At 41.8% G+C, this 18,344-nt stretch overlaps 1 protein-coding gene across 1 annotated transcript in view; it reads left to right on the top strand.

The window, feature by feature from the left end:
• Nucleotides 1–10,599, top strand: part of Gabrp (gamma-aminobutyric acid type A receptor pi subunit) — a 25,252-nt gene extending 14,653 nt beyond the window's left edge. Inside the window, exons 7-10 of the mRNA XM_031353011.1 lie at nt 5,526–5,663; nt 7,362–7,514; nt 8,025–8,212; nt 9,696–10,599. Coding sequence (XP_031208871.1) covers nt 5,526–5,663; nt 7,362–7,514; nt 8,025–8,212; nt 9,696–9,998 — 782 coding nt within the window. The 3' untranslated portion in view covers nt 9,999–10,599. The remainder of the gene's footprint in view (nt 1–5,525; nt 5,664–7,361; nt 7,515–8,024; nt 8,213–9,695) is intronic.
• The last annotated feature ends 7,745 nt before the right edge of the window (nt 10,600–18,344 follow it).

Genomic DNA, 18,344 nt, shown 5'->3' with positions numbered 1-18,344 from the left:
TATCCCATAACAACGACCTGTCTTTCTTCAGGTTAATCCACAATGGATTGAGTTGTTTTAGCCAGTACTTCCAGAGAGAGTCAGATTCCACTCAAAGGCAAACTGCAACATTGTATCTTAGATGGAGGACTATTGTGCATTAGTACCAAAAATCTCCATCCGTGAGTAGAGAAATGAGGGAAGAAGATGGTTTAACGTAGCTGATTGTATAGGTCATGGTTAGCAAACTGAACTCATTTGCCAAATCCAGCCCATCACCCATTGCTGGAAATGCAGTTGTCTTACAGAGAGAGATGTCCAGTCATTTGCACATTGCCTGTGGCCGCTTGATGTCACACTGTTCTAACAGAACCGAGCATTTGGGCTAGAGACTGCACTCCATGGTCCACAAAGCCTAAAATAATAACATTCTTCATCACTGCAGAACTTTTAGGAGCCCCCAAGAGCTAAATCCCTGTCAAATTCCAAGGAGTGTGTCCTCTCCCAGACTTACATAACCATAGAACCTTGCTTCATGAGTATTTCTATTTTATAGAAAACATCTTGATGAAAACAGAACTAAGCTAGACATTTAGCTCTTATAGTATTTTAGTTAATTTCATCTCTCAGGCTACTTATCCTCAGAGGGTCTGTGACTCCAGGTAGGTTCTTGGTGAATCATTCTATGACTATGACCATTGTCCACATAGCCACTTTTGCTTTACCAAAACCAAGTCAAGCCTAGGTCCCTATAGAAGTTGATGCAGAAGTCCTGGGCTTTGTTAACCCCTTTCCATTTGTTACTCAATATGCCTCAAGTTACTTTCAGGCTTCCAGAGGCCTCAGAAGGCTTCTTTCCTTTTTCCTAATGGGAATTCACTGTGGCCCCCAGCTACACCTTACTATGCAAGTGCAGAGGGAATAGGGAAGCTAGTCAGAAAATGATTGTAGGAAGGACAGCCAATGCGATAATCCCAATCTACCTTTGTCCTGGTCACCATGACCAAATCACTTTTCCATTCATAACCATGAAAAGAGTAATTAATAACAGAGCTTGTTTCCTGAGAAGTATCATTGCATCCACACGCCAGGCACTGCCATAGATAGCTTCCAAACAAACCTGCAAGTGTCGTTCTCCTACCTTAGGATTTACAGAAATTAAGACTCACCACAATTTATCACTTTTCTAAAGGAACCCCAGAAGCAGAAACACTGGGGCTAGAGCCCAGGTTGGGGGGTGGGGGAAGAGCAGGGCAATTCCAAGGACTCTTCTACTGGCCAGCAAAGCCCATGAGGATTTTGTTACACTGGCTTGATTGTGTACTGGGGTATACATTTTTCCAGAGTATACCATTATGTGGTTTTAAGGAATTGTGTGGGATCTCTAGGTTTTTCTAATACGCATTGATAATTACCATATTTCCCAGACTGAGGGACCATGTGACATTTGTTTGGGATTCCTAAATCCTGCCAAATAGTAAGCTGAACTACAACGTGACTATCAGACAGCAGACACGAGTTCCCTCCTTTTGGCTTCTTAGGACCAAGGCCAGTGTTTTCTTTTCCTCTGTGTCTTAAGGGAAATATTTTGACTCTGTCTAATACTTCAGTTCGACATACTTTCCCACTAAAGTCTCCAGCTAATCTGGATGACTGAGTTCCATCTGCCTATTCTCTTAGTCCATCCATTCAACAACTACACACTTGTTCTGTGTTAAGCACAGTGGCGAATGTTTGCAATCCAAAGATAAAATGATTCACCCATCTTCAAGAAGTCCATCCCCTTAGAATCAAAATAACTCTGAAAGACTGAGTGGTAACTGGAAAAGGTAATGGTGCCTGGTAGGAGTCAGAGGTGCCAAGAGGGAGGTCCCATCTGAAATCAGAGGAGGGATCCATTCCAGCTAGCTAGCTGAGAGGACAAAAAGGAGGTCAGAGGACCACAGGAGCAAAGGAATAGCAAATGTTTGTAAGGAGCACAAAGAGGAGTTGGGGTGTGGTGGATGTGGGCTGGGAGGAATGCCTGCCTGGCATGAGAAAGGCCCTGGCTCAGTCCCCAGCAGAAAGGCTCCAGCATGTAAAAGAAGCTTCATGTACGTAAAAGTTCATAGAGTGCTGAGAGTAAATGGGAATCTAAATTATGACCTGGGAATTTCCTAAAATGGAAAACGAGGGTTCAATGCTAACTGGGTGTAGGTCAGATCAATTCCTTGAGATTCTTAAAACAATCTCCCTTGTTCCTTAGTAAGCTTCATCAGGTTTGGGCAGCTTTGTGAGGGAATAATGCCACTGATAAGACTCATTAAGGCATCAAAGTGGAAAACAACTACAGACAAGCCTTGGGGACCACTGGGTACTCCACACATAAGGGGCCCACACAAGTGGGCAACTCCAGGAGAGAAGAGCCATTATGAGAAGAAGCCATTTTTCAGAAGTACACATTTAATTAAAGACTTAGGCAGATTAATTATTCTATTGATTCAGTGCATGCAAACCCTTCTTGAAGCAATGCAGCCGTTTCGTGGCAGAAGACAACTTGAGGTTGTCAAGAAGAAAAGCTATTTCCATGCAGCACAGGAGAAATAATTACCTTCCATGTGTCAGGACTGGACTCATCCCAAATCCCAGGAGCAAGATTCTCCAAGAAACTCCAGCACTTCGTGTGCACAGACAGCATCCCTAAGGAACAGAGGCAGCCTCCCCAGAATGCTTATTAGCAGGCATTTAGGTATTAAAAAAAATCTCAGTAAGACACACACACGCACGCACACATTCATGCATGCATGAATATATATATATATATATATATATATATATTATATATGCACTAAAGAAAAGAATTTATGTCATCTTAATCACCCACCTTCACTCAGGGACAAAAGATGGTAGTAAATAGAAAAGTGAGTCTCTTCTAGGGGTGAAACCAAGTACCCTGGTAGGAATTTGCACTCTTCATCTTCTAGAGCTGTCTTCATTCCTTTGAGGTTCCAGTCTAATTTCAATGGCTAGCTTCCATTCAGTTTTGGATGATTCCTCATGGAGCTCAGGTGCCACAAGATAATGCCTACTGGATATTGACTCTATAATGATGCTTCTTAGCACAGTATTGGTCCCAACACCAGCATCATAGCTCAGTAACCTTTAAAGCAACGACGGGAGACATTTGTGTTTACGGCCAAGGTGGGCAACATCACCAGCTGTATGACATTAGCTAATGACCCTTCTCTGAGTCTCAGCTTCCTACTCATTGGAATGGAAAAAGTAGCAGGACTAGGCTTGTTCAGTCACCTTCCATTAATCAGGTTTATTGGTCTATAATTTATGCACCATAAAATTCACCTTTTGTTGAGAGAGGGGAGGTTTCTTTGTGTATCTTTGCCTGTCCTAGAATTTGCTCTGTAGACCAGCCTGGCCTCAAACTCAGAGATCTGCCTGCCTCTGCCTCTCAAGGGCTGAGATTCAAGGTGTGTACCACCACTGCCCAGATAAATTCACCCATTTTTAATTTATTCGTGACCCAAAGTTTTCAGTAAAATTACCAGTGCTTTTAGCCATTGCTAGGTTGTATTGTTGGAACATTTCTGTCACCTCCAGAGATCTCTTGTGCCTGTTATGAACACCCTAGTTTCCTACCATCACCTCCAGGTACCACTAACTTACATGCTGCTGCTAGGAATTTTTCTTTCCTGAACAGTTCATACAAGTAAGACCAATATGGGACATCCCATTTTGTGTCTGGTGTTTTTCGTAGAATGCAGTGGCCTGTTATCAGTAATTCACTCCCTTTGATTGCTCAGTACTGTTTCTTTCCAGCTTTTCAGTGATTGGGCTCTTGGGTTACTCTCACATCTGGCCACTGTGCTGTAGCTAATGCTGCCATGAACATTTCTGTTGACAGAGCCAGCTCAACCAGTCAACAGGTTTTCCAGAGCAGGAGCAAGGATTAAAAAGAAAAAAAAAAATTAGACAATACTGTAGCATGACCCCAGCCAGTTCTGAGGCTAAAATGGGTTTATTTTTTTCCAGTCTATTTTTATACCACTTTAAGTACATGCAAAATAATAATCATTTATGGATCAAGGAACAAGCAAGGCAATAAACAAAATCCTGTAAACACCAATCAGGATGACCAAGACTAAAGGAATGTCACAAGTGCCTCACCTGAGCCCACTCTGAGCTTTGTATTAAATCAAATTCTTAATCTGAGCCTATTTCCTGAGTCCTAGCCCAAAGTCAGATTCCCACCTTGAGTTTACTTCTTTGTCTTGGCCTAATATCAAATTCCTGCTAAGTGGCCCCAAAAGCTCTCCACATTCTGTGCAAGTCTTTCTGAGACTAGCACTTTATTCCCCTTTTGTAAATACCTAGGAATAGTGTTCCAATTCAAACGATATCCTTATTATTTAGGTTTTTAGGCAGTCACTTTGTTTCCAAAAGTAGTTGTATATCTTACACTCCCACCCACTCCCAAAATCCTCAATGTTTTTCTCATCTTGTCCTTGTGATTGCTGTCTTAACAAATGTGAAGTACTGTGTGATTTTTCTTTGCATTTTCCTGGTGACTGATGAGGCTAGGTCTCTTTTCTGTGCTTATTAACTATGCACACATCTTCTCCACTGGGAGTAGAGAGGACTGTGTTGCAAGGTACCCAGAAACTGCTTGCTAAGTAATAGATACTGAAATTATTTTACCACCATCCATGAGCTTTGAAATCACCCTTTCCTGAGCAAAGCATGGCGCTGGGTTTTGTCTCTTACATGTCTGTATCCTGAGAGAGTTAAGAAACCCCTTAGAACCCAAGAGTTTTCCCATATAATGGGCAAATGATTCCTCAAGTTTAAGGTACACTATTTAGTGAATAAGCATATTTTTAGGAAACATTGCAAGCTCTGCTTCACACACATAAACTAATAGTAGGATCCATTACAATTCCAGACATGTAAAAACAGAGACTTTCTCTTAGATCTGAAGAAACACAGAGATGTCTATCTTGTAGGATTGTGAGATCATGAGAGCTGTGTTGTGTGTTGTGTAAGGGCTCATAAAAGGTAACTGTTATCAGTACCATTGATGGATATTAGTAAAACTAACATTTATCAAAAGCAAATATTGAGAGATATAAAGTGGCTGGTTACAGACTTTTAGTTCTGAATTTAAACTAATTGGAAATATGAATAGACCACTTCCAAAGTCCCAGACAACATTATCGAAGCTTAGACTGCCCTGAAAGGCAGAATCTAGCATGGATCTCTTTGCGATCGCATGCTTTGTGAGTGTAATTCAGTAGTGAAAGAAGCCATTTTTATCATCCACCAGGCTTGAACAATGCTTGTAATAGAACTACTTCTCAACCAATGAAAAGTGGGCATAGCAAAGGATTTCATTCCTCGGTGCTTGGGAATCCTTGCCAACTTTTGCATGGCATGCTCCTTTAGACTTAATACCACCAGGAGAGAGGTCTTGCTGGTCTCCACTGTAGCATCTCCCAAAACAGCTCAGTCTGCAGCATCCTTGCACTAACCAGGGCCCTCCTCTCATTTGCCAGGGGGATATGATGGCAATGACGTGGAGTTCTCCTGGCTGAGAGGGAACGACTCAGTGCGTGGACTTGAAAACCTGCGCCTTGCTCAGTACACCATCCAACAGTATTTCACCCTGGTCACCGTATCCCAGCAGGAGACAGGTAACTCCTGTTACCCATCACACAGAATAAAAACTCTTTACAGAGGAGGCTGGAGGGATGGCTCAGAGGTTAAGAGCACTGACTGCTCTTCCAGAGGTCCCAGGTTCATTTCCTAGCAGCCACATCGCGGCTCACAACTTTCTATAACTCCTGTTCTAGGGGGCCCAACACTTGTACACAGGCATATATGCAGGCAAAACACCATGACTAAATAAATAAATAGATAGATAGATAGATAGATAGATAGATAGATAGATAGATAGATAGATAGATAGATAGATACTTAAAGAAAAGCTGCCTCTATTCCTGTGAAGGGCAAGCATTCCTTAGTAGTGTGGAGTAGGGAAAGGGAGCTAAGTGTGGGACCTGGTTTTCTGTGCACGCCACACTCAGAGTTGACAAGGTCTGCTGGAGAGTAAATCTCTGGGCCAGCACTGACTTTTCACCATTTATCTTCCGGGATTTTCTGACTGCTCAAACGCAGCACTCCCTCATGCATAAAAGTCACTCATGTTTCTAATGAGAACACTGGTCACTTTAACAATGTGCTCCCAGGTGAGGAAGACAGTAGCAATACCATGTGAGATCACCTCATTATTGATATTACTGACTCATCATGTACAAAGCTGGATCTCTGGGAGTTGTTGGCTTTAAGTAGGTATTTTCTAAATGGTACGATTTTATATACAAACAGTGACATTTTTCTTCTCGGTTCCTCCTGGTCAAGTCAGGAATGCTCCGTTTCATCAATATTTATATTCTTTAAAACCTTACCATGTACTTTAGTTGGGTCTAGATGACCTTAAAAAATCAAATGTGTGGTAAAACTGTGCCTAGAGAAAAGACTGAAAGGAAAGATACAGTTCCCTATTGATATTTTCACATGTAGTGTGTTTACACTGGTCATCTCCTAAGTATGATCCTGCAATGATACCTCTGAAATCAACAAAAATTAAAGTATTGGGGCTGGGTGGATCGCTCAGTAAGTAATGTGTGTACCTTGCAAGCATGAAGACTGAGTTCAATCCCTAGGACCCATTGGAGTTTGTTTTTTTTAAAAAAGGCAGGGCACAGTGTCTGTAATTCCATTACCAGAGAGGCAAAGATGGTAGAACTCTGTAGCTCCCTGGCCAGCCCCCAGCCTACTTGGCAAGCTCCAGGCCAGGACAAGATCCTCTCTCAAACAAAAAGGTAGATGGTGCCTGAGCAACAACACCCAAGACTGCTCTCTGGTCTCCACAAGTATTTGCGCACACAAAAACTAAATTATATTTAATAGGACTACTCTATAGTAATCTTGAAAACAGTGGGCTGTCTTAAATAATTTTCATTTACTAGGAGTTTATTAACAGTTTACATTGTGAATGCAAGACTGAGAAACATAGGGTTTGCCCCCTGGGGTTCAGTCTAGTGAGCTGGATGTTAAGAAAATCAGTGTTCATGGTGTTGAAGGAATTCTTTGATAAAGAAAAGCACAAAGAGAAGAACATGAGTGTGGGAGATAGGTAGCAGCAGCCCTCTAAGTCCCACGCCAGGCAACATTGAGGTCCTTTATGCTAACCAGAATGGCAGTTCATAGTTGACTGGAGTTTGGTACCGAAAGATTTAATGTGGTTGCGATTTCATTAAGCATCTCATAGGTCAGGTATTCTTCTGCATGAACAGACACGATTTCTTATCTCTTGTTTGCACTCTCAGGGAACTATACACGATTGGTTTTGCAATTTGAGCTTCGGAGGAACGTCCTGTATTTCATTCTGGAAACCTATGTCCCTTCCACCTTCCTGGTGGTGTTATCCTGGGTCTCCTTCTGGATCTCCCTCGATTCGGTTCCTGCCAGAACCTGCATTGGTAAGCAGTTTTGCAGGCAATTTCTAAGAACTAGCTGAATCAGATGCTTTTCGAAATTCTTTCAATATTTTCATTGATGGCTGGGGGCCATTAAAAGAGAAATATCTTGAGAAATTCCTTTGCACAGAGAGAAGAATGGATACAGAGGTAGAAAGGTAGCATCAGGAGGATTGTCCATTTAAATGTGTTTCATAGTGATAGAAGAGATGAGCTTGTGAGCCAACAGTCCATTATCAGTTCCTTTACGGACTGGTCATCCATCTTTAAGAGAAGACAGGAGATGGCATATTTAGAACGCTATGTCACTTATGTTTCTGTTCAAGATGAACAAATCAACCCAATTCCAGAAAGTCACAGACTTTTTAAAATGAGATCTATACTTTTCCTGAGTCTTACCCTCTTCTTGCTCCTGAGTGGAGCCAACCAGCCAGATGATAGAGTTTGGGACAGGGTAACAGGGGAAGGTGTCAATGAAATGCCAGCCTGGAACATTCCTACTTGTTTTTCCAGGAGTGACAACAGTGTTATCCATGACAACGCTGATGATTGGCTCCCGCACATCCCTACCTAACACCAACTGCTTCATAAAGGCCATTGATGTGTACCTAGGGATCTGCTTCAGCTTCGTGTTTGGGGCCTTACTGGAGTATGCAGTTGCTCATTACAGCTCCTTACAGCAGATGGCAGTCAAAGATCCGGTAAGGATTTTGAGGGCATCATCTCTGGTCCATCACTTGGATGGATGTAGACCACTCTGAAGAGGTGATCGGGGTTTGGTTCCCTTTGTTCTAACGGATCTTATCCCCATGAAGGTGAGCACATTTGGAAGTCATGGTGCCCCTTGACCTAGGTTGTTCTTTTTACCCAATAAAATAGAATATCAGACTTAAAATTTTTAGCAGGAAACTATTATCCATATGCAGCATGAAAGTATAAGAATAAGCATCTTAGAAAAAGCCCAATATCAAAGTAGACATGCTTAGATATTCACACTTCAGATTAATATATAGTTGCTACTTAATTCTTGTGATGCCATTTTATATTCTTAAATTTTACAAGTAGCCGGTTATCAAAAAAAAAAAAATACGGGAGAAATTACTTTGTAACAAAATTTCAGAGACAAGGAGAGTAGAGGGTAGAGTTGGCAGTTTAACCCAAAACCTCTTTGCTCCAGTGTGATGGATTGTTTTCCTCACACAGTAAGCCGCAGGACACCCCATTAACTGTTACTTTTTATAGCTCTACTAGTTGGGGTTATTTGGAGACTGAATTTAATAGATATTAATGTACTGAAGCTCATATGCACAAACAAACAAAAATAATAAGGATCTGATTCAGAAAAGTGTCACCTTAAGCAGTGTGCTAGGACCACAAGGATCTAATAGTGAAGATACACCAGGAGAACCAATGGCTTTGTCACTGTGCTTGGTTGTTGTGACCAATGCAAGCACCAAAGACAAGAAGCATGTGTACCAGCCAGTGCAGAATATGGATTTCATGGGTTTTCTTCTGTACAGGCTTCCCTAATAACGTACACCAATCCAGACTTGCTAGATTGACAGGTGAGGGTTAGAGAATTCCCAAGATCTTCTATGGAAGACACCAGTATGTCCCCTCATGTGTATGCATGTAATAACAAATGCACTGTGGGTTATATTCTGCATTCTTCACATCTGAGTACCCCAAAACTCAGTAGAATGATACCAAAGTGGTGAAGCAACTGAGCCAAGACCCCAAATTCTCTGCTATCTGCACCTCGTTAGCTAGTGGCAACTCCCCTGATTTGCAGGGAGGACTGCTGTTTCGTTGTGTGTCGCAAAGATCACATGACACAATGGGTTTACATTATCTCTCATAACCTCTTCTCTCTGGAACAGACTAGAACTTTACCAAATACCTACTAGGTACATTACATAGTTTTATGCTGCTTAATCTTCCCCTTAGTCTCATAAAGGAACAATTAATATTACTAGCATGTTCCAGACACCCCCCCCTCAAAAAAATCACACCTTAAGGAGATCTAGGTAACTAAAATTTTAAAGAGTTACAGACTGACTGATAATTAAGCTCGGGTCTGCTACACCTGGGCACACAGGTTCTTCCACACACTGTTCTTCATGATAACCATCCGTGTACCTCACTGTGTCCTCTCTTCTGAGCTAACTATTGTCTATGAACCAGGGGCCAGCAAAGGACTCGGAAGAAGTCAATATCACCAATATCATCAACAGCTCCATCTCCAGCTTTAAACGAAAGATCAGCTTTGCCAGCATTGAAATTTCTGGTGACAATGTCAACTACAGTGACTTGACAATGAAAGCCAGCGACAAGTTTAAGTTTGTCTTCCGAGAAAAAATCGGCAGACTCATTGATTATTTCACAATTCAAAATCCCAGCAACGTGGATCGATATTCCAAACTACTATTTCCTTTGATTTTTATGTTGGCCAATGTATTTTACTGGGCATACTACATGTATTTTTGAGACCCCTATTGAACTCTTGCATGCCATGTGTCTTTAACAGAATCACATAATGAGGTTAAGGGTATTCTAGGACATGTGTGTACACTTCAGGCCAGAAAGCTACAAATGGGCTAATGTAACAATTATTCTAAGTTGTGTAGAAGCCCTAGTGTGACCAGATTCTATAATAGAGTCATTATAAGGCAGCCCTTTTCTTCTTTAATTTTGCACAGAACACCCCTTACAGAGCCCAAGCTTGCAAACTTACTCGGGGCTAGTGCTCTCTGGATCCCCGGTCTGTATTCAATGCATAAAAATGTGGGAAGATGATTACATATATTAAGGGGTTTATTTTCTTAATAATTCATAGTGCCATTGACTAAATCTCTGTGGTCCTTATAAGATGCTCTCTTGCCTACTTAAGGAGCAGTGTTTTCTAATTTTTGTTTTTCCTTGAAACATGAAACGTGGATTTGTGTCAATTCACTGGTGGTTACCTTACCTCATCAACCTAATACCAGATAGATTCTTAGTGTTATTCAATACCACAGAATTATCCCCAAATTCTAATAAGTCCTATTATTGACAAATCAGATGTAAATGAATAAAATTAGTGGATCAATAAACTAAAACATAAATCCTTTGGAGTCCAGGGCTTTATGCCTCTTTTCCACATACTTTATTATTTTATTTTTATATACCTTAGCCCTAAACTATGTAAAAGCCCCTTTCCCACATCAGGAAAACAGGAAGAAGTTTTGAAAGTTGTTTCTAGGATGCCTAATACAGAATGCGTCCATAAAGACTTGCTGGGTCAAGTCTACTATCTAGCCACCTTTACTCACATACTGGCTAGGTACTAAGTAGACCAGAGAGTGCTCTGTCAACCTGTCATCTCTGCTGACCTGTTGACCAAAATGCTGGGGAACATTTTGCCAGTGGCAAATGCCCTGTCTCCTTCCAAGAGGAGCTTTCATCCCTGTGCTCCAGTGACCAGGCAGGAGTGATATCTATTAGATAAGGAGCCATCTTACCCAGATACAAGTAGTTTATCTTAAATAGATAACCTTTCCCTAACCTTTCTAGCTGGACTTCTTTGAGTGGCCTACCCTGCTTGAGCAGTAGACCACTGGCCCTGAACAGTCCCGACTATTCTGAACAATGGAAAGAGCTGTTGCACAACCCATGTGAGCTGTCTTTTCTGAGTTCAGCCAAAGTCACCCTGACCTAGGAGCTCATGGATGCCTCTCTCCCTCTTGCTCCACGGGAATCGCCTATACAAGTGTCCAATTCAGCCTCGATTATTTCAAAGACTCTTGCTAGCTTCAGCTCTTTACCTTCCTTTTCTTTCTTTCTTTTTTTTTTTTTTTGGTTTTTCAAGACAGGGTTTCTCTGTATAGCCCTGGCTGACCTGGAACTCACTCTGTAGACCAGGCTGGCCTCGAACTCAGAAATCTGCCTGCCTCTGCCTCCCAAGTGCTGGGATTAAAGGCGTGCGCCACCACTGCCCCACCTTCCTTTTCTAGTGAACCCTCAGCTTTACCTGTCCTTTCTACCACAAACCGGACCTGTCGATGGTCTCTCCTTTCACATCCTTCACCCACAGGCTCTCCTTTTCATAGGCATGGTTCTGCTCATAATTCCATTTCTGTGAGCTTAATTGCCTAGCTCTTAACTGATGTTTCTACTTTAGGATCCCCTTAAGCCAGGTGTAGTTGTGCCGTTTAGAGTTCTTAGTAAAATCTCTTTGTATTTTGTGTCTGTCACATACATTCCTAAGGGGAGGGGTTACGAGAGGGGAAGTATGGTTGAGTGATTGGGTCATATTTGTGCATTTTTTTTTAAATAAAAATGTTTAAAATATAACTTCACTGAGGCCTCATTTTAAGCTACTGAATAATAAAAATTGTAAATATATGAAACTATAGAATGAATACATCATATGAGCTACTGAGTGGTGGCTGCAGAATAATATGAAGACATCCCAAATACAAAAGATACATAGTATAGTGCTAGCTAAGTGTCCCCACACCCCTCTGTGCCCCTGTTCCTTCCCGTCCTAGACAGCACACATGCACATTCACACATGAAGAGAAGTACAATTTTTAGTATGAGAATGGTTTTTTTTTTTTTTTTTTTGAAAAGAGGCATCCTTTAGATTTTAGAGCCATGCTGCACTTTGGGTAGTAGGTGACAGCATTGGAATTCTTAGTGAAAACTGCTAATACCTTACATTTGTCCCAAATATTCTGCTTATGCAGAGTATTATCTATACAGGTTTTATTTAAAATACTAGTTTTAGAGCAGTAGTTCTCAACTTTTCTAATGCTGCAACCTTTTAATACAGTTTCTCATGTTGTGCTGAGCCCAACCATAGAATTATTTTCATTGCTACTTCATAACTGCAATTTTGCTACTCTTATGAATTGTAATGTAAATGCTTTTGGAAATAGGTTTGTGGAGAGGAGGTGACAGCCCTAAGGTTGAGAACCACTGTTTTAGGTAAATATATTAAGAACTTTATCAAATATCTAGATGAATGTTACCAGGTACAGTAAGAAATATCCTAAGCCAAAGAAATACAGTTTTTAACTATCTTGTTATTGACAATATCAAAAGTCTCCACAGAGGGAGTTGTGTAAATATAGGAAGACAGTCAATAACAAGTAAATGCCAGAAGGTTCATTTCCAGTGCAGGCCAGGAAAATGAGGAAATGGAGAAATGAGCAGAGTAGAAAAGAACTAGAGGGTGCTGCAGTCTACAAGCTGAGAAGCAGCCATGCAGGGAGGACCATGGGAGGAAACAGTGCAGTGTTAGCCCCCTCAGTACCACGTGTGGACAGTGAGCTAGCCTCAGAGGCAGTCTAATGTTTAGGATTAGACATGCCCTTTCTTCAATGACGGGTGTTACCGTTTCAGGTGCAGGACTGTCCTCAGCTGCTGGTACAGAGAGACTTTTCATTAGTTCATAATACATATTGCTGCAAACGATCCTTAATTCTTAAAACATACATTTTAAAACTTGGCTTTTAGCACATGCTTTTGATCCCAGCACTCTGGAAGCAGAAGTAGGTGGATCTCTGTGAGTTCGAAGCCAGCTTGGTCTACAGTGCGAGTCCAGGACTGCCAGGGCTATTACATAGAGAAACCCTGTCTCAAAAAATAAATAAATAAATAAATAAAAATAAAAAAATAAAAAAATAAAAAAATAAAAAAATAAAAAGTAAAATATAAAATAAAATAAAAATTGACCTCTAATGAATGTATAGGTTACATGATTCAACATATGGTTGATATGATTTCTGTACCATTCCAAAGACTTAAATTTTTTCTAAATGAATAACTTTTACCTATTTTTAAAAATATAAATATAAGGGGCTGGAGTGATGACTTCTCAACTCAGAGCCTTTGCTGTTCTTGCAGAGGATTCAAATTCTACAACACATGGAGGCTCACAGTCGGCTGTAAGCCAGTCCCAGAGCATCTGGTGCCTTTTCCTAGACTCCACAAACATGGCATAAATGTGATGCACACCTACATGCAGCCAAAACACCCATATGCACCAAATAAAAATAATTCAAAAGCCAGGAGTAAAGCACATGCCTTTAATCCTAGATTCAAGAGGGTGAGGCAGATAGATCTCTGAATTTGAGGCCAGCCTGGATTACAGAACAAGTTCCAGGACAGGCAGGCTCCACAGAGAAACCCTGTCTCAATAAAATATAGTAATTTTAAATAACATGTATATTAACCCAGGCATGGTGGTTCATGCTGGGTCTCAGTAAATTAGAGGCCAGCCTGGTCTACAAAACAAATCCCAGGTCAACCATGGCTACATGAGACCCCGTCTCAAAAAAAAACCCAAAAACATTAAATTCTTTTTGTAAATATATTTGTATACTTATTTATACAAATTATATTTAAAAGTTAGATTGCAGTGGATTTGTTTTTAAAAAAATTGAGTCCAATTCAGACTCACATTTTTAAAAAGATTTGTTTATTATATGTAAGTACAATATAGCTGTCTTCAGATCTCATTACGGATGGTTGTGAGCTACCAATGAGGTTGCTGGGACTTCAACTCAGGGCCTTCTGAAGAGCATCTTAACTGCTGAGCCATCTCTCCAGGCCCCTAACTCACATTTTTAAAAATAATAGGGCGGTGGTGGGGGCATGCCTTTAATCCCAGCACTTGGGAGGCAGAAGCAGGCAGATTTCTGAGTTCGAGGCCAGCCTGGTCTACAGAGTGAGTTGCAGGACAGCCAGGGCTACACAGAGAAACCCCGTCTTCAATAAATAAATGAATAAATAAATAAATAAAGGGACTGGAGAAATGGCTCAGTGGCTAGTAGCACTGACTGCTCTTCCAGAGGTCCTGAGTTCAATTCTTAGCAACCACATGGTGCTTTACAACCATCTGTAATGGGATCTGCGGACCTCTTCTGGTGTGAATGAAGACAACTACAATGTACTCACATAAATAAAACAAATAAATCTTTTTAAAATATAACATATAGAAGTGGGAAACAAAAAAAATTACAGAGGTAACCAAGATTGTGAAAAAACAGGTCCAGGGGCTTTGCATCTTGAGATGCCAGGCTGAGCGGTTGTGCCTATCATCCTTAGGTCTTCTAGAGTGGCTTCGTAAGAGACAGGCTGCTCTGTGGGTCACCTGAGTCAGTGAACTGAATACAAGCAAATAGGCCTAAGAGAACATAAAAGAATGTCTAATTGTTTAGAAGGAAGAAAACTTGCTAGTTGAATGAGGAAATGCCCAGATGCGCCATCTGGAAACTTCCTTTGGGAATAAACAATAAGTAATAATAAAGAGTCATCTCCTGCCTTTGATGTTGCCATCCGCCTGCCGTAAGCAGATGGCTCTCCTCTACCAGGTAATCATAGGAGGCTTGGAGATGCAGAGAGTTGCTTCTCAGTGATGAAAATTAAAGTCTCATACAATGCGTCGCTAACACGGAGGCAAATGCTTATGAATATTCCCAGCAGCCCAGGAGACTGAACGTCACAATTGCGATTTATTTGGGCAGACTTAGAGTGGAGTGGTGTGGCTCACAGCTTTCAATGACCATCTATCTAGTCTGTTTATAGTGGTGCCTTTCCAGGATCTAGAAAACAAAAAACAAAAAAAGACTATCCTATTTGGAAAAAGTGAACATAAATTTTAAAAATATATCTGCATAGCTGAATGTTCACCGGCCTCCCTATGACCATTGAGGGCTTAAGTGTTTGTAAGCATGCTGTGTCTTCTTCTAAACGTGAAAACAAGCAATATCCAAGAGGTCTGGGGAGTCAGGTGGTGCACGTCTTTCTGCCTCAGCCTGCTTCCTTCTCAAATAAAGACAGGTGGATGTTGTTATTAAGATCCTCAGGGAGGTCTAGAGAGATGTCTTGTCAAGCAAGCATGAGGATCTGTTTTCAATTCTCAGGACTTCCACAAAAATCCTGATGTGGTCACACTCTTATAACCCCAGGTTTGTGAAGGGTAGTGCCTACGTAGGAGGACTGCCAAGGGCGTCCTTGGCTACCAGCCAGCCCAGCTCCTGTTGTAGGGAACAAGACAAAGTGACAGAGCAGGACACTATACATGTGCACACACACACACAAACACACACAGCATACAACACATATCATACATGTACACACACACATAAGCTAAGCATACTGACTATAATCCTAGCACTGGGCAAATGAAGACAGGAGCCAATCTTGCTGAGTTAGCAAACTCCAGGTTCAGTGAGAGACCCTGCCTCAAAGGAATAAGGTGGAGAGCAATTGAGGAAGACACTCAGTATTGAACCTCTGCCCTGTATACACAAATGCATGTACCTATACATACACACACAGCTCCCTGCCCCCAAATTCTATCTCTTTCATCCATCAATGTCTCTTTCTGCCTTTTATGGCTTGACTCTGCCATGTTCCCCCAAAAGGCTCATGTTTTGAACACTTGCTCCCTAAGCTGATGGCAATGCTTTGAAACCCTTAGGAAGTGGGACTTAGGGGCTAGAGAGATAGCTCGGTGGTTAAGAGCACTTCTAGAGCACCCAGGTTCAAATCGCAGCACCCACATGGCATCTCACAACTGTCTGTAACTCCAAGATCTGGTACCTTCACATAAACATACATTCAGGGAAAACACCAATGCACATAAAATAAAATTTAAAAAAAAAAAAAAACCTGCAAAGGAAGTGGGACCTATCTAGAAGAAGTAGATCCCCAAGGAAGGGTAGCTTTTTGCCTCTGATTGCAACCTGCTCTCTACTTTTTGGTTTTTTAAAATGCGTTTGGGAAGGGTGTGTGTGTGTGTGTGTGTGTGTGTGTGTGTGTGTGTGTGTGTGGTGTGTGTGTGTGTGTGTGTGTACATCATGGAAGCTATATCCCCTAAGATTAGAGGTACAGACAGTTGTGAGCCACCACATAGGTGCTGGGACTTGAACCCAGGTCCTTTTGAAGAGCAGCCAGTGCTTTTTGCCGCTGAGTCATCCTCCAGCCTCCTGCTCTCTACTTCCTGGTATGCTGTCACATATGGATCTCGGCCACATGCACTGACTACCATCAACCTGCCTTAACTTCTCCACCATGAAATCCTAAAACTATGACCAAAAAATACACCCCTCACCTCTTAAATGTTCATTCTACTACAGTCACGCGGATACAAAAGTAACTAGCATACTGCCATCACTCAGCACACTTTGAAAGTATTTCTTTTACCTTTTATCTATGCAATCATATAGGAAAGGGAGTGTGGTAAGTATGGAGCTTAGAATGCTGCTTGTAGGCTTGGCCCTCAGCGGACATGGGGCAATCTGGGTCTGAGGGAGCTTGCGTCGTTTTCTAGACAATGAAAACAATCTACGGTGGCACCTAAGTCGTCCACCAAAGCCGTCAGTCTAGAATGTTGGAGCATGATAGGAAGAAGGTGCTGTGTGCCTGGCACCTGGTACAAGTTGGGGCACTAAGTCTCTAGTGAGCATCTTAGTGCAAACCATCTCCTAGTTGCTAGAATTCTACCCCAGAGGGATTAAGCGGGTACTGCCTGATTCAACTGAGGAAGGCTCTTATTTCCTCTGGATTGTGGCCCATGACACTATTCCCCTGCTGACTTTCCTATGAATCCTCTTCTTTAATATATACACCCATGCATGCAACTGTAGTCTGAGTCTTGTGAGTCCTCTAGAACACTAGATGCCTCTAGAGGCCTCTAGACCACTCTAGTGGTACTCAACCTTCCTAATGCCACAATCCTTAATACATACAGTTCTTCACGTTGTGGTGAGCCCTAACCAGAAAAGCTATTTCCTCATTACTTCGTAACTGTAATTTTGCTACTGTCATGAATTGCAATGTAAATGTGCAACCCCTGTGGGGGTCGAAACCCACAGGTTGAGAACCACTGTCCTAGGGACTCTTCACTCTGGAGATGGTGTCAAGGGCTTGGGCACAAATGCTTTGAAGCCATGCTTCCAAAATCTGACTAACCATAATACTTATCAGTGTACAGTGCAGCTTTGTAGGCAACTGATTCTAGACCCCGGAGCTCAAGAACTGTATATTTCAAAGCTTTAAGTCTCTCTCTGTCTCTCTATCTTTCTGTCTCTGTCTCTATCTCTGTCTCTCTGTCTCTGTCTCTCTGTCTCTTTGTCTCTGTCTCTGTGTGTGTGTGTGTGTGTGTGTGTAAACAGATGCCAACCGCAAATGCCTCAGTACAAAAAAAAAAAAAAAAATAGCTAGAAGAAAACTGTTTTCGGAGAACTTTTCAGGGATGGATTATATAGTGTGTCTGCCACATGGAAGAGCCTGGCTGAATACATGAATAATGTATACAGCAGACGGGAGGCAGGGTTGTTGTTGTTGTTGTTGTTTTCCCCCTTTGTCTCATCTGCATTTTCTATGTCAGTATCAAGAAGGAACAGGTAAATGTCTACATCTTAAAAGACTGCAACAAGATAAAACAACATCCAATGGTAAGGGCAGAGCTGCTCTTTATTACAACCCCTGGAGTTTGAGACACTGAGTTGTAAGCCAAGTGGAGGAACTGAAGAACATCCCAGGTGAGCAAAAGTTAGACTCCATGTGGCCAGTGTTCAGCTTTTACATGGGTGGGAATGGCAGTTAGACTCCATGTGGCCAGTGTTCAGCTTTTACATGGGTGGGAATGGCAGTTAGGATACCTTGTAGATAGCTCTTGGGGAGGTCAAGTGTACAGCTCTGAAACCTCCCTTAGAAAAGTGATAGGGGTGGGTGTGTGGATAGGACAGGGGTGGGTGTGTGGATAGGACAGGGGTGGGTATGTGGATAGGACAGGAGTGGGTGTGTGGATAGGACAGGGGTGGGTGTGTGGATAGGACA

The sequence above is a fragment of the Mastomys coucha genome, unplaced genomic scaffold (assembly GCF_008632895.1).
Source record: "Mastomys coucha isolate ucsf_1 unplaced genomic scaffold, UCSF_Mcou_1 pScaffold5, whole genome shotgun sequence".
In the NCBI taxonomy this organism is placed as follows: domain Eukaryota; kingdom Metazoa; phylum Chordata; class Mammalia; order Rodentia; family Muridae; genus Mastomys; species Mastomys coucha.
Note: the sequence above shows the minus strand (reverse complement) of the source record. Positions and strands in the feature narration are given on the sequence as shown.